Source organism: Phallusia mammillata, chromosome 1 (genome assembly GCF_965637545.1).
Source record: "Phallusia mammillata chromosome 1, kaPhaMamm4.hap1.1, whole genome shotgun sequence".
Lineage (NCBI taxonomy): Eukaryota > Metazoa > Chordata > Ascidiacea > Phlebobranchia > Ascidiidae > Phallusia > Phallusia mammillata.
In genome coordinates this window covers 1,096,392-1,117,217 of record NC_137252.1, presented here as the reverse complement: position 1 = coordinate 1,117,217, position 20,826 = coordinate 1,096,392, and the positions used below count along the sequence as shown (strand labels likewise).

The 20,826-nt window shown below is 37.5% G+C and overlaps 4 protein-coding genes and 1 long non-coding RNA gene across 6 annotated transcripts; 4 read left to right on the top strand and 1 right to left on the bottom strand.

The window, feature by feature from the left end:
- The first annotated feature begins 445 nt into the window (after positions 1-445).
- Positions 446-1,847, top strand: LOC145207463 (uncharacterized). The gene is made up of 7 exons (XM_080078684.1): positions 446-455; positions 750-850; positions 907-1,011; positions 1,142-1,238; positions 1,353-1,453; positions 1,511-1,615; positions 1,698-1,847. Exons 1-7 carry the CDS (start codon positions 446-448, stop codon positions 1,845-1,847), a joined length of 669 nt encoding a protein of 222 aa, XP_079934810.1.
- A 1,120-nt stretch (positions 1,848-2,967) lies between these two features.
- LOC145207335 (receptor-type tyrosine-protein phosphatase alpha-like) lies at positions 2,968-7,179 on the top strand. The gene is made up of 14 exons (XM_080078670.1): positions 2,968-3,105; positions 3,201-3,297; positions 3,591-3,793; positions 4,306-4,437; positions 4,622-4,761; positions 4,824-4,959; positions 5,113-5,213; positions 5,386-5,474; positions 5,531-5,604; positions 5,841-5,966; positions 6,030-6,146; positions 6,377-6,522; positions 6,658-6,793; positions 6,861-7,179. The coding sequence occupies exons 1-14, from the start codon at positions 2,968-2,970 to the stop codon at positions 6,933-6,935; spliced, it is 1,710 nt and encodes a 569-aa protein (XP_079934796.1). The 3' UTR covers positions 6,936-7,179.
- Positions 7,180-8,393: 1,214 nt separating this feature from the next.
- On the top strand, positions 8,394-9,332 carry LOC145232761 (uncharacterized). The gene has a single exon (XM_080097440.1). The coding sequence runs from the start codon at positions 8,587-8,589 to the stop codon at positions 9,319-9,321; it is 735 nt and encodes a 244-aa protein (XP_079953566.1). The 5' UTR covers positions 8,394-8,586; the 3' UTR covers positions 9,322-9,332.
- A 3,485-nt stretch (positions 9,333-12,817) lies between these two features.
- On the top strand, positions 12,818-16,867 carry LOC145232450 (uncharacterized). 2 transcript variants are annotated; one of them, XM_080097086.1, is made up of 14 exons: positions 12,818-12,941; positions 13,011-13,187; positions 13,329-13,461; positions 13,547-13,671; positions 13,987-14,151; positions 14,233-14,427; positions 14,590-14,690; positions 14,750-14,854; positions 15,014-15,110; positions 15,203-15,303; positions 15,389-15,493; positions 15,588-15,654; positions 15,974-16,041; positions 16,178-16,867. In XM_080097086.1, the coding sequence occupies exons 1-14, from the start codon at positions 12,866-12,868 to the stop codon at positions 16,259-16,261; spliced, it is 1,599 nt and encodes a 532-aa protein (XP_079953212.1). In that variant the 5' UTR covers positions 12,818-12,865; the 3' UTR covers positions 16,262-16,867. The 2 variants fall into 2 exon arrangements, with proteins under 2 accessions (XP_079953212.1, XP_079953204.1); XM_080097078.1 differs by having other exon boundaries at positions 15,588-15,781.
- Positions 16,868-18,199: 1,332 nt separating this feature from the next.
- LOC145209242 (uncharacterized) lies at positions 18,200-20,134 on the bottom strand. The gene is made up of 2 exons (XR_013855039.1): positions 19,200-20,134; positions 18,200-18,990 (listed from the first exon to the last, which is right to left on the bottom strand). It is a non-coding gene; the product is annotated as an uncharacterized LOC145209242 (long non-coding RNA).
- Between the last annotated feature and the right edge of the window lie 692 nt (positions 20,135-20,826).

Genomic DNA, 20,826 nt, shown 5'->3' with positions numbered 1-20,826 from the left:
TAACAACGTATGGAAATCCCCCATCAAGTTGCTATCCTCCATGTAAGCAAACAAGTCACCTGTGAAATTTGAATTTTAAATTTTAACAACACCTTTTTGTAGTAAACGCGACTGCAGAGACATTTTCATGCAACGCTTCAACTGTACTTGTCAGCTGGACTGGACTTGATCAATTCATCAACGAAAACAATCTAACAGCGCAGGTTTAAACCGAGTTTGTGTTTGTTAAACCACCATTTAAAACGAAACTAAAACAGGTTGTGATTCAAGTCGAGAGTTTAAGTGAGACAATCTCTGTTCCATATTCTGACAATTCGACTTTAATAGAAGATCTAGAGTATTCAACATTCTATGAAATTCAGGTGAAAACACTTTTTTCCTATTTGAGTTAATCGAAGTAGTTGCAGGACACCTTTTATTTACAATCAACTACTTTTTTATCGGAATGCATTTAAGTAATTTGAGTATTTCAGGTCACAGTAATTATCACTGGTTCAATCAACACAAACATCACATCCAATCTGACAGTAACAACTCCGGGCAATCCCCCCCAAAGTTGTTACCCTAAAGGTAAAAATTGTCGCAGAAACCAAACGTAATTTGGTTTAGTGTTGCACTGAAGGTATGGAAAATAATCATAGTTCATACCAGTGTTTCGCAAGAACAATTCCGAAGAAGCGAGCAACCTATGTTAGCAAACACAAACTTTAAAAACCTGACACAATGTTTCTTTCCTATTTGCATTACAGTAAACACGACTGCCGAGACTTTTCCATGCAACGCTTCAACTGTGCTTGTCAGTTGGACTGGACTTGATCAATTCATCAACAACAACAATCTAACAGCTCAGGTATAAACCAAGTTTGTATGTGGCTAAACAGTTATTTGATGTCAATATACATGCAGGTTGAAATTCAAGTGGACGGTTTGAATCAAACAGTCTCTGTTCCATATTTCGACTACTCCACAACAATACAAGATCTCACTCACTCTACTTCGTATGTCATTGAGGTAAGAGCCTGTCGCCTGTGTTTTTGTTAATTGAGTAATCACTGTTTTAGCAGAAAAATAACGTTAATAAACTTTTCCGGAAACCGGAACGTAACATGTACATAAACAAAAGGTATGTTTGTGATTTCAGGTCATAGTGATTGTTACTGGTTCAATCAACACAAACATCACATCCAATGCAACAGTAACAACACCGGGTAATCCCCCTTCAAGTTGTTACCCTGAAGGTAAACACTGATGCAATTTTTTAAGTATTTAGCGACCCCAATTCGTAAGAAACAGGCAAAGTGTTTCTCTAACTTTGCAATCCATAATCAGTGGCTTATTATTATGTATTGCAGTAATTACGACTGCAGTGACATTTCCATGCAACGCTTCAACTGTGCTTGTCAGTTGGACTGGACTTGATCAATTCATCAACAACAACGAGCTCGTGGCGCAGGTTGACAGCAAGTTTGTGTGTTTCTCAAACAAATATTTGTAACCAAACTACATGCAGGTTGAGATAAACATCGAGGGTTTAAACCAATCAACTTCAGTTCCGTACTTTAGCGATTCGGCCTTAATAGAAGATCTCAGTCACTCAACGTTGTACGAGATTCAGGTGAATTTTTTTCCATTGAGAGTTGATTTAACACATTTAAGGTGAAACCTACAAGACTAGTTACGTGTTTGATGTCTTTCAGGTCACAGTAATTGTCACTGGATCAATCAACACAAACATCACATCTAATGTGACAGTAACAACTCCGGGTAATCCCCCGCAAAGCTGCTATCCTGAAGGTAACATTTTTCGTAAAATTAAACAGACATATGAAATGCAGACAAGTGATTAACAAACACGATATTTAAAACGCCTGCAATATTTGTTGAATTACTGCAAGTTTTGTAAAACAGAAACAGTAAATTTTTTATTCCAGTAAACTCGACTGCAGAGACATTTCCATGCAACGCTTCAAATGTGCTTGTCAGGTGGACTGGACTTGATCAATTTCTCATCAACAACGATCTGTTAGCGCAGGTCTATTGGAAACTCTTTGTTGTTGTTTTTTGAGTCTTCATTGTTTGATAAACGAACCTGAAAGTGTGACAATTTTGCTGAAAAAAAAACTATATTCATCATTGCATCCAAATTACATACAGGTTGAAATTGAAAGCCAGGGTTTGAATCAAACAATCTCTGTTCCTTATTGCAATAAATCAACTATGATAGAAGATCTCCTTCACTCTACTTTGTATGAAATATTGGTAAGGACTTGTTCTCTTTCATATTTGACCAAGCAAAAATAAAAGGAAAAAAATCTTAAAAATCGTTTTGTTGAAAATTAAACTGAAAGTATATTTTTGTATCAAAGATTACATCCATAGTCACTGGTTCAATCAACACAAACATCACATCCAATCTGACAGTAACAACTCTGGGAAATCCACCTCCAAACTGTTATCCTGGAACAAATCCTGCGAGTAGTGTTGGAATGATTGCTGGTCTGGTGATCGGACTGTTGCTTCTGGTACTTGTCATTGCTGTGCTGGTGGTTATGATTAAACGTCGAAACAGGTTTGTCACTAACTGATTTGGCTCACAAAACATAAATATATTTTTGATATTTTTGATCAAAACATTTTGGACAAAATCTTCTGCTCATGATGCCCGGTAACCAGATTTTTACCACCGACTGAAATTTAGATCACGAATAAATATTCAAACTTGTTTTTTTTATTAAAGCAAAGATTAAACACTCACGTACAATTAAATAGAAACATGACCAACTAAAAACGTTTAACTCAAAGCTGTTCTGTTTTTGCAGAAATAATAAAGATCCGCCTTCACATGTGGAATTTTCATCGCAAATGTCACCCGCAGGTAACTTTTACTATCGAAAATTGCTAATTAACTAATAGAGTTTCACAAAATTGATGAAAACAATACCATAGAGCCATGCTGAAATATACATCATGGTTTTAACAGGACCCGTGATATACGAAAACCTATCTCCTTCTGTTGTCCCCTCAAAAAACTGCAGAGTCACCAAATTGTATGAGGTGTTCAAGAAAAATGTTGAGTCAGGACTTCTATTTGTCAACGAATTTAAGGTTAGAGAAAACTAAGTTATAATAAACATTTACGTCCAAGCAATTCGAGAAGAAAACAACCAAACCTTAAAAACTCCGTATTAACCATTTTTCAGGAAGTCGAAAACCAAAGCAAAAACAACCAGAGAACAAGGGACGTGTCACAATTGCCACAAAATGCTGTGAGAAACCGCTATAAGAATATTTTTCCTTGTGAGTATTAAACGGTTGATTTTTCCTATTCATCAAAGTTTCGGGAAAAGTCACTTTGTTGTGTTGTAAATCCCTTGATTTATTACTGGCATAGTTGTTGCACATTTGTTTCCGCCACATAACATAATTCAAATCCTCAGTATTGTTTTATTTTTATTATTTTTATTAAGATAGTTGGTTTTGCTATTTTACTAGTATTAGGTAAATATTACACTATTGGCTACAGTGGATATTTGTTGTAACACTTCTGCACGTGTGATAAAATCTCAGTATTAATGGCGTTTATTCAATAGACGATCATGCCCGAGTAGTTTTGCAAGGAAGCGGTGGAAACGATTACATCAACGCCGCTTATATACCGGGTTACGATAACGAGAGGAAGTTCATCGCCACTCAGGGTCCGAAGAAGGAGACAATCAACGATTTCTGGTTGATGGTTTGGCAGAAAAACTCCAACATCATCGTCATGCTCACTGGCTTAGTGGAAAAAGGAAGAGTTGAGTTTTTTTTGTGGCAACTACTCTTTGATTGGCCAAATCATTTCTCCCAAGGAGTGAATAGAAAACGAGTTATTTGTTGTCTAAAGCAGTGTTTCTTAACTGGTGTTCCTTGGGCCACTAGAGGTTCATGAAGACTTTTTGGTGGTCCACAGGACATCCAATAAGCTTGGTGAAAAACTGTTTTTCGCATATTGTATTTTGAAAAACGGTCAGCGTGTTTGTTGTCAGTTATTTAATCTCACTTCTTTTCAGTGTCTACTGGATTTGAGTCAAAAGCATTTGCTTCCTAATTATTTATTTAGTGAATAAGTTTTGACTCAGTGATCGTGGACAATAACATTTATGTTATTGTAAATAGGTTGCAAACATGATTATTTTATAGGCCTACTTCAATCTTGCTTAAAAATGTAATGGTCCACGATATTGTTTTTGCTGCGTCGGTGGTCCATGGCCTGAAACGGCTTGAGAACCACTGGTCTAGAAATAACAAAATATATTTTAACTGCAGACAAAGTGTGAAAAATATTGGCCTGATATGGACTCCAAAATCAAATTGTCGTCGAATCTGGAAGTTCGAACACAACATGAGACAAGTCTCGGAGGAATCACATATCGACAGTTCGAATTATCCACAACCAGGGTTTGTGTAAATAACGAAAATGTAACCATGAAACGTAAATGACCAACAAACTAGTATTTGTCTTCCTAAAATTTCGTTGCCTAATGTTTTCTTGACTCACACATTGCACGGCGTGTGGGTGACACGTTCCTTTTTCAGTAAAAATGACGTAATAATTGATGCAATTACGTGTTTTCGTTATCAGGAGCAACGTTTCATAACACAGTTGCAGTTTACAACTTGGCCCGATCATGGGATTCCAGTAACTACATCCAACATGATCCACCTACGTAACATGGTCAATGATTTGCAAAACACAAATGCTCCAATCATTGTGCACTGCAGGTAAAGACTTGACAAACCCTGTGTTATTTTGACCAATCAGTAAACCCAATGTTTAAATGCAGTGCTGGAGTGGGACGCACAGGTACTTACATAGCAATGGACACTTTGTTTCATGAACTTGACGACAAAGGAACAGTTGATGTTCCACAAACTGTGTTAAGAATGAGAGAAAACCGAACAGACATGATTCAAAACTCGGTAATGTGCTGCAAATGTTAACTTAACTATAAAAAAACGACAAGAAGGAATTCGGCACAAATTCCACATGTTAACTGCTCTATAGGGGGCCATATGATGCAACTAAGACTAACGCCAATCATGTGTTTTTTTTCTAAATTTGTTTTTCTTCAGAAACAATACATGTACGTCTACAAACTTCTCATGGAGCGTGAGAATTTAATTGAAACAGATAAAGATGTGACAGAACTACAATCGATGACCTCAAGTGAAATGTAACACATTTGTCATTAATCACAACACATGGCTCATTTCTAGTATACAATTTTAATTCCCTGCAAGCATTTTGTTGGTGTACCACATTGGTAGTTGTCACATTGTTGAGATTATTGTTTGAAGCGCTAATAGCTTTCACACGTGAGCGCGCATTAAGCTTTTGTTTTGCAGCACAAAGATGCAAGAGCAAGAATTTGAAACATTGTCAATGTGGCGATATGGCGAGGAATGGCAGGAAAATCACCCACAGCTGAGAACATGTAAGTTTATTCTCAAAATAATGTTTGACCTTAGACACATGAAATATTGTGTTCAGATAAGAACACGGCAGTAAAAATTTGGAACAAAAAACTTGAGATTATACAGCAACTGGATGCCTCGTATATTCAGGTGATATTACAAAATACAATGTTTCAAATCACATCACGGTTTCAATTACAATTGGTGGCGTATGTATTGTATTAATACTTTTACACTCATAGATCAGTAGCAAACCGTTCAGGTACAATGTCAACAAGTTTTAATGATGTACATTCAAGTGAGAATGTAAACGATCTTTACACTTGTGACAAAACATTGTTATTAGCTGATTTTTTTAGTCTACTTTAATCCAGTTTCAAATACAGGAACAAGGATCTTCAGAATGTTTCATCGCTGCAAAAAATCCTGCTGCTGGAGAAAAAGAAAATTTCTGGAAGATGGTTGTGGAGAAAAAAGCTATGGTTGTCATTGATTTGGAGAATAGCATTGATGTAAGACTGTCATTTTTTCAAATCACAATTTCTTTACGTATTAAAACATAAAATTGTTTTTAGATTCCAGTGAATGCAGCTTTACAATACGAAGATATTTCGGTTTCTGTATGTGATGTAAATGAAAGCAATGTCCACAATCTGACAACTGTTGACGTTTGGTCAACAACCAACGCTTTTGTAAGTTGAAAACTTTAAAACAGCATTGCTTCTAAGCTACAAAGTTTGTTGTGGTCTAGTGTATGAAAAATAAATCAGTACATAATCTATCAAAAAACAACCCAAAAATACCATACAACATAGCATTATTTCAAAATTTGCGTAACTGCTCGGATCAACATACCGACTTTTAACATTTAAACACCAGTTTTATAACGTGTATAATGAAATTTAGCTTTAATTGTTTTCAGGCTGATACTCAATTGATGCTTCTGCAAGTCAAGGGATGGAATGACGTGGAACGGCCCCCGAAAGAAATGGATTTCATCAAAATTATCGAGGAAATGCAACGGCTAAAGGCCAAACAGAATTGTCAATATGTGCTGGTTGTCTGCAGGTAATGTATTGTTTGCATTTTACACACAAAACAAGGAGATCTGCTACAACAAATTGATATCAAGCCAATTTGCCAACAAAATTCTAAAAATCATAAACATGTTCTCAAGACAAAATAATATTGATATGTTCCCAGCAACGGATCGACAAGAACTGGAACCTTTATCGCTTTGGTGAACATTCTCGAACGTTTGAAGGCACAAAAGCGGGTGGATGTATTCCGAACTGTAAAAGACCTGAGAGATATGAGGCCGAATATGGTCGACAATAAGGTAACGTTTTTCTTTGGGCTAAGGCGAGAAAAGTAGACATCTCTTTAAATAAAGTTTTTTTTGACAGGAACTGTACAAATACTGCTACTCGGTCGTCATGCAATATCTGTCTGATTTCGACACTTATTCAAACTTCCAATGATCTGCAAACAGACAACGGCATTATTAAGAAATCTGAGCGTTTGCTTTTGTCCGTTAATAGATTTTCTGTCATTTTTGAAACATTTGTTGTTTGATCATGCTGATCTGCAATCTGCTGCTTGTGTGTTGCCCCGTTTTCCGAAAATAATTATATGTGTAAGATTTGTTGAAACTTTAATTCCCAGAATTTTTTCTTAAATCATTTCTGCGTTAGCGCTATTTGAAAGATAGGCCTATACAATAATAAACCCACTAAAATCTATGCTTGTCGTTAGTTGCTAAATTCAAGTTAAATATCTGAGATATTTAAACAGGTGTTATTCAGTTGTTAAGTAAAGTAGTAAAAAAGAATCTACAAAACAAGCAGCCAACACAACGACAGTGAAGCATTTTCTGTTGAGTCGGTTTCCATGCAGTAAAACTTGCTGTAAAATGTTGAGGGTCGGACAAACCTTCTGTCACAAGCTCATGATAACCGTAAGTTGCGTGACTACTTTGGACAAAAGTTTCTCCGTATTATTTACTACTCCTTTGCGTATTCCTATCTGCGATACGCCGTCGCGGCGAATTACTCACAGCACTTGCCGTTGTCGCGCTACCCTACGATATCGTGACTTGCGTGTTCTAATTTTTAAAGACTTTTACAAGCTTAAGGTAGCCAAACTATTACACGACTGTCATTCTTGTACACTGCCTTTCTCATACAACACCCTTTTCACACCTATTGAGTCAGTACAGTATTACAACACACAAAGGGCTGAAAGCCAGAATTACTTTCATTAACACCACGTCTATCAAACGATTAATTTGCCATCGAGGTCCAAAAGTATGGAAAGAATTACCACACGACATAAAGTCTCGGCCACGTTCGTCCTCTTTCAAAACACAAAGTATTGCTTGCATTTATTGAGGCAATATGACCACTCAATAACTAAAAAACCTCTGTGCCATCGCTTATACCAGAATACATATAATACAGCTTGATCTTCTATACCAAAAATTACCCTAGTTTTAGCTACCTTTTCTGTTTTTTATGTCTGTTTTAGTTTTATCTTAGCGTTCTTTCACTTTTATTCTTTTTACTCGTTTGTATTATAACAATGAACTAGATCCTCGCCGTCGATTCTAGAAACCCTGGGGAATATATGTTCGATGGCAACATTTTCATCGTGCTAAAGGATGTCCTCGTGCACCCAGGCCTGTTTACAGGATCACAGGAAACGTTTCGAGGTGGTGTTTCCTGTTAAGGCGGGTTTCATTGGACCAACAAAACTCGCGAGTTCAACTACCGTCTTATGCAACCGGACGTACCCCGCCAGGATCGTGCGGTCGGTTGCGATTCTACGGTACGACATACCCAGAAAACCAAATTTAACCAACACTTGACTCGGAAATATATGGATTCTTTCGGTGTCCTTGCCTTTTCCGTATCTGTTTAACAAAAACGGAACTGTTGTGGCGACAACTGGGTGTTTTCCCCAACTGCGTTAACCAGTCATGCGTAACCGAACCGCACAATACGTCACGTGCTATTTTCTATTTGCAACGTGTTTTGTCTCGCCCTTTCTGTCTTGTGTCATTCGATATTTGAACTCGCGCAAATAAACAGCGCTACAGTGGTGACCCCGTAACCTGAGAACGAATTTCTCAGGATGGAAGAGCATGCAGTGTCTTTAAAGTTGCCGACATTTTGGACCGCGCAACCGCGTGTTTGGTTTAATCAAGCAGAAGCACAGTTTGCTTTGCGGAAGATAATTGACGACAAAACAAAGTTTTATTATGTGGTTTCTGCATTGGATCAAACCGCAGCACTACGTCTAATTGATTTGTTGGAACATCCGCCTGCAGAAGGAAAATATGAAGCGCTTAAGCAGCAACTGTTGGACACATATTCTCTTTCAAAGCAAGAGAGAGCCGCTCGTCTTTTAAATTTGCCTGATTTGATAAATGATTTGATAGGAGACCGAAAACCTTCAGCCCTAATGGATGAAATGCTGGCTTTGTTAGGCGATCACAAGCCGTGTTTCCTTTTTGAGCATCTATTTTTACAACAAATGCCTGAAGACATCAGAATTATTTTGGCAAAAGAGAACATCGACGACCTTCGAAGTTTCGCCAAGAGAGCAGATGTTTTATGGCAAGCAAGGCGCGACCCAAATTTTATTGTTTCAAAAGTGCAGAGTCAAAGCAACAAGTCTGCTTTTGATCCACGTGGAGACGGCCTTTGTTTTTTTCATCAGCGCTTTGGGCCCAAGGCACGTCGTTGCCGCCGACCATGTATTTGTCAGGGAAACGAGCCAGCCGGCCGCCCAGATTGGCTGCGACGGCCGGCAGGCAAAACCGACTCTTTTTCGTGTCAGACTGCAACACAGGAGCCAACTTCTTAATCGACAGTGGTGCTGAAGTAAGTGTGCTACCTGCAACTGGACGGGATCGTCGCTCAAACAGACCTGGTGTTTCACTTAAAGCAGCCAATGGAACTATTATACGTACGTACGGCTTCAAAGTTTTAACTTTACATCTTTCCATTGGTAGATTTGCTTGGAAATTTGTAATAGCCGATGTATCTCGGCCTCTGCTGGGCATCGATTTTTTGCATGCAAATGGGTTGCTTGTCGACTTCAAGCGCCATCGACTGTGGCATCCGAATTCTGCAGATAATGTGAATTCTTCTAAGACAGCGAATTCACCGCGTGACATAATGTCTTTTGCAGCACAACCAACTTACACCAAACTACTTTCAGAATTCCCCAATCTGACCAAAAGTAGCTTTTCTGACTCACAACCCAAGCATCAGGTAGAGCACTTTATTATCACACATGGGCCACCAGTCCATGCTAGGGCAAGGCGTCTGCCCCCTGAAAAATTGAAGATTGCCAAACAGGAATTTCAACATTTGCTTGACCTAGGAATCGTGCGGCGTTCTTCGAGTCCCTGGTCATCGCCTTTACACATGGTGCCCAAAGCATCCGGCGGTTGGAGGCCCTGTGGTGACTACAGGCGTTTGAACGCGATCACTGAAGCGGATCGATATTCTATTCCCCACATCCAGGACTTTTCTGCGCATTTAACAGGTGCCACAATTTTTTCAAAAATAGACTTGGTTCGTGGTTATCACCAAGTGCCTGTTGCGCCAGTTGATGTACCAAAGACTGCTGTAATTACCCCATTCGGTTTGTTCGAATTCTTGCGTATGCCATTTGGATTAAAAAACGCAGCACAAGCTTTCCAGCGTTTAATGGATTCCGTTTGCACAAATTTACCTTTTGCTTTTGTTTATCTTGACGATATTCTTGTGGCAAGCAAAACTTCAAGTGAGCATATTGACCATCTGCGACAACTGTTCAAAAGATTAGACAGCCATGGTCTTATTATTAACACTGCGAAGTGCAGGTTCGGGCAGACACAAATTGATTTTCTTGGACATCAAGTTAATGTCCATGGGGCCAAGCCCTTGCCGGAAAAAGTGGAGGCAATACGAAGATTCAAACGCCCAACAACAATTGCAGGTTTACAGCAATTTAGTGGTATGATAAATTTTTATCATCGATTCATACCATCAGCTGCTACCATAATGTTACCCATATACAAGCTCTGTCTAATAAGCCAAAGGATTTAACGTGGACAGAAAGCCTTCAGACCGCTTTTGATGAAGCTAAAGACGCACTTGCAAATGCTACGCTACTTAACCACCCAGGGCTCGAGGCAAAAACCGCTTTAACTGTGGACGCTTCCCAGTTTGCTGTTGGCGCAGTTTTGGAGCAGCAAATCGACAGTCAATGGAGACCTTTGGCGTTTTTTAGCAAATGCCTACGGCCAGCTGAGCTTAAGTACAGCACCTTTGACCGCGAGCTGTTGGCATTGTATTTGGCTGTCCGCCATTTTAAATATTTTTTGGAAGGAAGATCTTTCACAGCGTACACGGACCATAAACCACTCACATTTGCCATTAATAAAGCTACAGATCCGTGGTCAGCACGTCAGCAACGACACCTTTCATACGTTTCAGAGTTTACCACTGATATTAAACATATCGATGGTAAAAACAATCCTGTTGCTGATGCACTCTCCAGGTCCTTGCTCGCAAGTGTTTCTGACTGTGTTAATTTTGATTACAAGTTATTGGCTGCAGCCCAACAAGAAGCTCATGACGAGATGCAAGCTTACCGCACCTCTATTACTAAGCTGAAGTTCAAAGATATTGCTTACGACCACGAAGAAACTATTATTCTCTGTGATATTTCTGGCAGGAATCCTCGACCATTAGTTCCTCAAGCTTGGCGAAAACGCGTTTTTCATGCAATCCACGGACTGTCACACCCCTCCATACGGGCCACAAGCAACTTAGTTGCATCAAAGTTTGTGTGGCATGGAATGCGAAGAGATGTTAGTACATGGGCAAAGCAATGCTTGTCGTGTCAAAGGGCGAAAATTCAGCAACACATTCGCGCTCCATTGGCTGAATATCCACCCACAGCGACACGTTTCAGTCACTTGAATATAGATATAGTAGGACCGCTGCCGCAATCACAAGGATATACCTATCTCCTTACAATTGTCGACCGTGTTACTCGATGGCCAGAAGCCATACCGATGAAGGATCAAACGACAATGACATGTGCTAGAGCCTTCATTAGCAACTGGATTGCCCGATTTGGCATTCCAGCAGATATTTCTTCAGATCGTGGGGCGCAATTTACTTCAGAACTGTGGTCAATGATGAATCAGCTTTTAGGCATTAAGCTTCATAAAACCACGGCTTTCCACGCGCAAGCAAACGGCCTCGTGGAACGATTTCATAGACACTTAAAAAGTGCTCTCATGGCCCGTATGAGCAGTTCAAATTGGCTTGATGAGTTACCATGGGTACTTCTAGGAATTAGAACCATACCTAAAGAAGATTTACAAGCATCGTCCGCTCAGCTTGTATATGGTGCGCCGATACGGATACCGGGAGACATCGTTCCACTGAAGAATCCTTCGTCGGATTTAGCAACACTTCTCCCTACTCTAGAAGACACCATTTTAAAGCAGGCTCCGATCCGTATGTCCCGCCATGGTCTTAAAAAGTCAGCTATTCCAGCTAATTTGTCAACAACAAAGTTTGTGTTTATCAGAAAAGATTCCCATCGTCCGCCATTAACGCCGCCATATGAGGGTCCCTACAAAGTCATTGAGACCGGCGCAAAGTCTTTCATAGTGGATTTGGGTGGGCGACCACAAACCGTTTCGGTTGACAGACTCAAACCAGCACAGGTCCATTTAACTATGCCTGTTCAGGTTGCACAACCTCCAAGAAGAGGACGGCCCCCGAAGAAAAACGCATGCAATGCCTTCGCGAGAATGCGACCAGACGTCAACCATTGCAATCATTATTGTCGCGCATTGTACGATTCTGGGGGGGGGCTGTGTGGCGACAACTGGGTGTTTTCCCCAACTGCGTTAACCAGTCATGCGTAACCGAACCGCACAATACGTCACGTGCCTTTTTCTATTTGCAACGTGTTTTGTCTCGCCCTTTCTGTCTTGTGTCATTCGATATTTGAACTCGCGCAAATAAACAGCGCTACACTGTTATCATAAAGTGCCTATGCCAAAAAATCACTTGACTTGACAATGCTTTAAGACTTCAATAAAGGTGAAGGTGCCAATGTTTGCAGTAAAACATAAAAGCGCTTTAACGAGTTGGTAAACACCCAAGTGTCGGACGATTCTTAAGAAACACAAGGACTTTCGTTTCTTCTGTCAGTGCAAATTGAGCAACGCTTTTCAGTGTTTCAAGTTCAGAAGCAAGACAGCGTTTAAACTTTTTTAATTTGTATTTATTTGTAAAATTATAATCAAAGTGTGCCTAACAAAAAGCTTTATGATTGAAGAATAGATTGCTTAATTTAAAACCTAAAAGTCATTTATTGATATTTTGGTCTGTCAATGTTAGTCATGATCTCTGGTCACAAGGTTGTGGTGTTGTTGTTTCTTGTTCACTGCTCACTCACGCAACACAACAGTAAGTTCCATCGAAACCAACTATATTTTGAAAAGAAATACAAAGAAAACATGTAAAACTTATTGACAGGTTGCACAAAGACACTGAACGCCGTGAAGGACAGTGTCTTGATATTATCTGACGATCTTGTGGATGCAAACACTGCACAGGAGAAATGTTGTTTGCTGGGTGGAAATCTTGCAATGACTGATGACCCACAGATCAACACAACTCTCACTCAACTCATGACAGACAAATATAAGACAGGTTTGTACTTACGTTTATTCCGTTTGTGAGCAGACAGATATACTTCAACGGCACTAAAAACCGTGAATAGCTGTAAATGAGTAGTTACCCTATGTTGAAAAATGCTCATGTTTAACTCCATTGCAAAAAAAAACTTCTCAGATTTGCACCGGGTTTATATCTTTTACGAAGACAAACATGAACGATACAAATACTCAAACAATTCGGCTGAAGAGGATTTATGGAAAAGTACAATATCTCTCGGACATCTGTGGTATTTCGATCTGCTAATCAGGTAAACACATTTAACAGCAACCAGGGAAATCGTAACCATACATATGTAAATAGATATACATATATTTACTTTATTTTTTTAACAGCAATCCTAAAAACCAAAGTCAACCAATTTATTTTTGCGACTATGGGACAAACACTGTCAATGAGCGGTGGAATGTCACTATTGGAAGAAATTGCAGTGGCCTCGCGCCCAATGGAAATTGGAACCGTTAGTGTGAATAAACTTAGTAACTTAGTTGACCGTTATATAAGGCAGATGTCAAACATATCAATTATATTTAAAAAAATGTGTGTATGAAAAAATAACCCAAAATTTGTGTGTAACATTTTTTTGTTTAAAACCAAAATAACAAACTGGTACGTAAAAAGTGGGTTTGTATATACAGCCATTCACAAAGAACAAAAACTCAATACAAAACGTAACTGCCATGTTTTACACCTTGATTTTTACTCTATTACCATGTCAATGAAAAAGTTCTCAGGCTCATTTATTGTTATTTGATTAATTTATGTTTGTTTACAGAATGGACATTACAGTTTTTCTTGTTTTCCGACACTAACACCAGAAAAACCCGAAAAAAAGTATTTAACTATAGAAGCGGAAAACCAAAACGTTCAAGCAAGTTACGAAGTGTCAACGAAACGTTTCAAAACTTCACCATATATGAGGGATCGTTCTTGGCGGAAAGTGAGTGCCCAACAACATTTTGTTACCAGACAGGCAAAACCTAACGTTGTGCATAAATAGTATTTGCTATTTCTTTTACAGACGTTAACGTTTTAATTGGAGCTGGTTACAACACTTCGTTGCATGGTTGGTTTTGGAGCGATGGATCTCCGGCAAACTTTCCCGTTTCCAACGTTACAACTTGTCAACAGGGAGCGTTGCATTATGGGATCGGATGGGAGCAGTCAAGCATGAACTGCAGTGGTGAATCGGCTTACTACGCTTGTCAAGTGAAATGTGAGTAATTTCAAGTAAATCAGTCAGCAAAAACAAGTAAATGTCTTCTTGACATTACTTTGTGTTCCAATGATCTTTTTGCAAATATGTTTGCACATACTTTTATATCGTGTCGCTAGACAATATGCTTTTCATGAATATTTAATTTAAACTTGTTTCTAGTTAAAGCGACTATGGATACAACTCCATGCAACGCTTCAACTGTGTTGGTCAGTTGGACTGGACTTGATCAATTCATCCGCAACAACAAACTTTATGCAGAAGTGACATACAGTTTATATACGTCCGTTAACTTCTTGATTTTAACAAATGTTTCGTTTAGGTTGAAATTTATGTCTTGGAAATGAACAGAAAATTCATTGCACCATATGCTATTCTGTCGACAACCATCGAAAACCTAAGTTTAGCAACTAATTACTACATTACCGTAAGCAATGTATAGTAGCAGTACAAATTATTTGTCATGTTAGAGCATCATATCAGTGCCTATAAAAAAATTAAAAAATTAAAAGTCCAGACCTTGATTATTAATTTTAAATGCTTCAATTGAAGGCATAATTTAAGTGATACAGCTTTAACGTTTCAGATCACTACAATGCTTACCGGATGCTTGAACACTAACGTCTCAACATCGAAAACAGTAACAACTTATGGAAACCCCCCATCAAGTTGCTATCCACCAGGTAAGCAAGCGTTCTACGTGCTGTGTGGTATATTAAATTCCAAGAGTTGGGAAACATTTACCGTGTCCAAACCTTAACAACGATTTTTGCAGTAAACGCGACTGCGGAGACATTTCCATGCAACGTTTCAACTGTGCTTGTTCGTTGGACTGGACTTGACCAACTCATCTACAACAACAATTTAACAGCACGGGTACAAAATATATTGTGTGTTGCTTTTGGTTTGATTTCTAGTCGACAAACATAAATTGTTGAAACAAACTTATACCTTGCTGCAGGTTCAGATTGTTGTCATGAGTTTGAATAAAACTACCTCCGTCCCGTATTCAGATAACACGACAATAATACAAGATCTCCAGCTTTCTATTTCATACCATATTGTTGTAAGTAACTTTTTGTAGAATTATAATCCATCGGTTTTTGACACATGCCATTATAGTTTATCACTTACAACAACAAAACATCTTTGTATTCCAGGTCACAGTGATTGTCACTGGTTCAATCAACACAAACATCACATCCAATCTGACAGTAACCACTTTAAGTAATGCCCTTTCGTGCGGTTTACCTGCAACGAGTGTTGGAATGATTGCTGGTTTGGCGATCGGCCTCTTGCTTCTGCTTCTTGTCACTGTTGGGCTAATAGTTATGTTTATTCGCCGAAGACGCAGGTGCCTGCAATCGCAGCTGTTTTAATTACCTTTGTTCCACCAGCTGAGCAATTTGTTTACTTTGTTTAAACTCGAAACAGTTAGAGATTAGAACCACAAACTCTAGGTCCGATTGCTGTCCCAACTTAATTTCAATTCCAAACACTCGTTTTTCCCACAGAGCAACATAATAAGCAAAATTTCTTTCCACAGAACTTCAAATAAGAAAGCATCTGGAAAACAAGCGACTAAGGAACAGTTTCCGCATCAGAGCAATGAAGGTAAGGAATATTTCTACTGCAATGACTCAAGTTTATCGTACAAAGTTTGAACCCAGCACATTACACATCCAATAACTTATTCTATGAGTTAAAACCTTTAAACTGTTAACAATGGGATTTACCATCTGTTTTGCAGCAAACTCTGACGACAAAACTACAGATCAACATGAATACGAAAATTATAAATCAACAAATGAAAACCCTACATACGAAACAATAACATAACTAGTCATCGGCTGTACCCACTTGTAGTTTTTATTTTCTTTATTTTTCATAAGAATTGCAGGTTTAACGCGCTTACAAACGTAACCTAAGATTTTTGTAATTAGACTCTGCTTTAACGCAATTATAAAATGTCACCGGTAAAAGAAACTCGTATATAACGCAATTTATTTTACAAGTGCAGCCAAAAAAGGTCGTAAAGTTTCAAGAGAAATGAAGCGAAATGAATTGCTTAAAATTATGATTGTGTTTGCTTTGCTGGATGCCAAAGGTATAACATTTGCACATTTGCGAAAGTAAAGGTTGATATATAATTCTCCACGCCAGAGTGTCGATCAATTGCTTACAAATATATAAATACTGATCGTTGTTTGTATCTAAGTAAAGTCTCGTATAAATTTACAACAAGTCTTTTCAAAAGTCGCCACTCTCTCAAATTATAAACAAAAAACATGAAAAAGATGTAATCACATTGATGTTTCCTTCTGTGTTTGATCCTATGTATCATTATTATATCAAATCGGTTTATATGATGAGCGGCCGAGTCTTATAATCACTGTCACTTTCAATTTTCTGATATTTTTAACTAGTTTGTTAGAAGACACCGCAGATGGTAAGAATTGTTTTGTAATCACTTTCATTTTGTGAGCAAATAAACGGCTTTGTCTAATCGATTTTGTCACACATAAAATCATTTTAACACCTGTAACCGCAGATCTGGACAACAGACGTATTAATAAGAGAGATGACGTATTGGGAAGAGATAAACTAAGGGTAGTTGATAAAATTCAGGATTTGTTTAAGCAACATCGTCGTTACAATGAGTTATATGACGGAATCTTGCATAGGAGAGAATTTAGTGAAACTCGACTTGGAGTAGTAGATTGTGGGATAGTGGGATTAGTAGATTGAGTTTAGTTTGCATTATTTCTGTTGGTAAAAAAGGTGGAAGAACAGTTTTACAGAAAAAAAAATACCAAGCAGGACATAGTTGCGCAACCTACAGACTATAAAAGTAAGCTTGTCATAAAGCACACTATGCGATGTTGCTGCACCGAAATACGTAGGAAATACGAAGTTCACTTGTTTGGTTGTGATGTCTTCACCAGTATACACTAAACTGTGCTTAACAATGCAGTTTTACAGCATAAGTAATAAATTCATTTCGAAGTTAATGATTGATAAATGTTTGGATATAAAGGCAGCATTATGTCATGTTTTCCACGCAGCGCTTGTGCAACGCAACTAGATGATTTCAACTAGGCACAGGAAACTGCTATGTAGACGATGAATCAGAGGCAAAGCAACAAGGCATTGCTAATTAGGCGTAGCAAACTTGCATATGTGCAGTGTATGGGGACAGCTAAGTAAGACTATTGGAAGGTGAAAAAGATTTCAGGCGATTTTAGGAATAACCTATTCTTCTAAAAGAAATAAATACTTGTCATCTGTCGTAAAACGATGTTTGTTTGGATTTACGCAAAGTTGTTTTTCAAACATCTTGTTTACCAGAAAATTGAATAAAATCTGCCGTCGTTTGGTAAAACCTAGTAACTGCAATTTTCAAGTTTTCGAGAAAAAGCACAAAACGCGTTTGATGTTGGTTAGCATCCAAAAATATTTTTTTTGTCTACCTGTTTGGTGTTTTTCACAAACATGTTACAGTAAAAATTTTTTGCCATACCTACAGTTCACGACATATTGTTAGTTTGTTTATTATCCATGAAAAAACGATATACTAGGTTTTACCGGATAAGAAATGCAAAACTAACTAAAATATAATTTGGAAAAGTCTAGGCTCAGAACAATAGATGGATTTTTTTTGCTTTATCACCTTCACAAATCAAACAGAAGCTTTTTATTTTTTTCATAAACTGTGTTATTACATTTAAGTCACCAATTTTCAAGCTGTTTGAAGAATGCTGGAGTACAAATGTTCAGTCAAAAACCTTTTATTAGCAATAGCAACATGCTAGTGCTGAGGACCAATAAAAAGTATATTTGTTCAACAACATCACAAGCACATGGCAAAGATACTTTTACAAAACATGTCATAAACTTTTGTGAGTTCTTGATGTGGTTAACTTACCATGCTACAAAAGTCTAACATGAAAACATCAAGCAGTTTAACCATCAATTGATTGGCACCCAAAAAGATGCTTTTACATAACAAATAAAAACATATAACATCTAGAAAGGTAGCTTCTTTATGTATGTTTTATTTACAGATTTACTAAACACATGTCATTTTTTCTTACAACAGCATGTTGTCGCAAAACTGGTAAATATAGTTTGTTAAACTACAAAATCTAGTTTCATTGTTTGTTTAATATGGCTACCACACAAGGAAAGTTAATCTTGGACCTTTTAAAGAAAGAAAAAAAAGAATAAAGCTCCATGCAGCTTTCAGTAATTTTGGAAAAAAGGCTTGTTTGCCTTAAAAAGGTTTTGTCAATATTCTTTTTTCATTGTTAAATTGTCATATATTTACAAAACTAGTCAAAAAGAGAGGAAAAATACACTATCAATCCAGATTTGCACCATTTCGTATGTTCAGTTATAAACAATCAGTTTTTATTCCCAAATTTGTTTATATAAAACACTTTGCAAACTGTGAGCTTGGCACCACAGCAACCAGGCAGTTCAGACAGCAGCAGGATATCTTTGCTCCAACATTGCAGTTTTATGAATAGTGCCCTTCATATATTTCCTTCTTCCAGCAAAGTCCTGCGACCAGCAGTTTTTATAATATTTTTAGACATGAAAACTTATCAATATTAATAAAACATTGGAATGGTTAACTTTGAGATGAGCAAACTTAAACAATTATGTTTATTTGTTTGTGAACATTTATATTTTATAAGCTAAAAATCATCATTAACCTTTAACAACATAAATTAACATCATGCAAGGTTTCAAGCGTGAAAGAAAAATACCTTTAATAGGTTCAGCATGTAAACTTTCAAGCTTAGATGAAATTATAACATATGGATTTTCTTTGGTTAAACTATCTGAATCTTGGTCCAGTGGCACAATTCTTCCTAACCAAGAACTGTCATTTTGGAGCTGAAATAGTTTTGAATCCTGATCATTTGATGAGTTAAATGATGCTCAGTAGTCATGTCAGATAAGACTACAAATGACAACAACTACTCACGTTATGATTAATATCATCCACACTTGCGGTTTTAATTTCAGCACAATAACCTGTTTCTGAGTCTGATTCTGAGCCAAATCTATGTGTTATTTTTTGCTTATGGCTATGATGCTGAAATCAAAGTGTACTTACATGAACTATAATATTTCAAACTTTTATTCTCTTGGACATTAACAATGTGTTTCTCATCTCAACTTAAATTTCTACCTTAATGCCTTCAGAAGTGTAACCTGGCAAGCAAGTTTCTTAATCCAAACTACCTGGAAACTGGAGCTTCATTCTTTGTTTTTCTTTGAAGGGCCAAGATTAGTTTTCCTCTTGTGGTAGCCATATTAAACAAACACTGAAACTGGATGGTATAGTTACAGCTAAACAAACTTAAAATACCGGTATTTACTTAATAGCAAACAAAACTAAATCACAACGCCAATAGATATGTAAACAAGGCGACAACACGCAGCTGTCAGAAAAAAGTTGTCACGTGACGAACTCGACCGTCATGATTGGTCAAACAGCAATACTAGGTTTTGCCAAATACTTTTAGCGTTGTGTTTCACTTACTAGGGTTTTTTAACCGTAAATATATCAATAACTATATATCTTTCAAATTCCAAATTTTAACACAGAAAACTAGCCAACATTAAGTAACCATTCCACTAAAAAAACGCATTTTGAAAAATATGTCGCTTACTAGGTTTTTCCAAAAGACGGCAGAAATGCTCTCAGCCATAAAGAGTAATGACGTGAGGACATTTTTGGTTTTAACTTTTATTCAGTATTCGATGGGACAAGCAAACAGTAAGTAGCCTATTAGCGTTGTTTTAAAAATACATGAAATAAAGGTTTTTTGAAGTTTTTTACTGTACAAAAATAGTGTTTTAATAATAAGTTCAGCTGGTTACATCTGTTAAAATCATCCTTGTTATAAATCATCGTACGGTAGTTTCGTAACCGAGCCTTGTTTGAGCTCTAAACAAACTAAAGAAAAGCAAGTTATGAAAAGAGACATCGGACATTTAACTTGGTCGACAAAGAATCGTTTTGCTCACGAAACAAACGTTACGCATTTTGGTCATGAAACAAATACAAAAGCATCTGAAGTATCTTGCTTTCGAATTACAGTTTGGGATGGACCATGTTAATGTTGTTCAAAGTCACGTTCGTCCTGCTTAATAACAGTAAAAACCATAAATATTGTTTGTGTTTTTGCTTCAGAGCGTAATCACTCTGGATTACAAAGAACATAATCATTACTTAGGAAAAATGTAAATTAAGTTCTAACCGCGAAATGAATTTTTAGCTTACAATAACACAATGGAGGCAGTGAAGGACAGTGTGTTGATATTATCTGACGATCTTGTGGATGCAAACACTGCACAGGAGAAATGTTCTTTGCTGGGTGGAAA

Excerpts from the sequence above, each read along its gene's own strand:
- LOC145232761 (XM_080097440.1), top strand. The coding sequence starts at position 8,587 with ATGGAAGAGCATGCAGTGTCTTTAAAGTTGCCGACATTTTGGACCGCG.
- LOC145232450 (XM_080097078.1), top strand. The coding sequence starts at position 12,866 with ATGTTAGTCATGATCTCTGGTCACAAGGTTGTGGTGTTGTTGTTTCTT. Across the intron at positions 13,672-13,986 it reads GCCCAATGGAAATTGGAACC|AATGGACATTACAGTTTTTC; the intron begins GTTAGTGTGAAT and ends GTTTGTTTACAG. Across the intron at positions 14,855-15,013 it reads CAACTAATTACTACATTACC|ATCACTACAATGCTTACCGG; the intron begins GTAAGCAATGTA and ends TTAACGTTTCAG.
- LOC145207463 (XM_080078684.1), top strand. Across the intron at positions 1,012-1,141 it reads CTACTTCGTATGTCATTGAG|GTCATAGTGATTGTTACTGG; the intron begins GTAAGAGCCTGT and ends TTGTGATTTCAG. Across the intron at positions 1,239-1,352 it reads TTCAAGTTGTTACCCTGAAG|TAATTACGACTGCAGTGACA; the intron begins GTAAACACTGAT and ends TATGTATTGCAG.
- LOC145207335 (XM_080078670.1), top strand. The coding sequence starts at position 2,968 with ATGGTTTTAACAGGACCCGTGATATACGAAAACCTATCTCCTTCTGTT. Across the intron at positions 5,475-5,530 it reads TCACCCACAGCTGAGAACAT|ATAAGAACACGGCAGTAAAA; the intron begins GTAAGTTTATTC and ends TATTGTGTTCAG. Across the intron at positions 5,605-5,840 it reads TGGATGCCTCGTATATTCAG|GAACAAGGATCTTCAGAATG; the intron begins GTGATATTACAA and ends TTTCAAATACAG.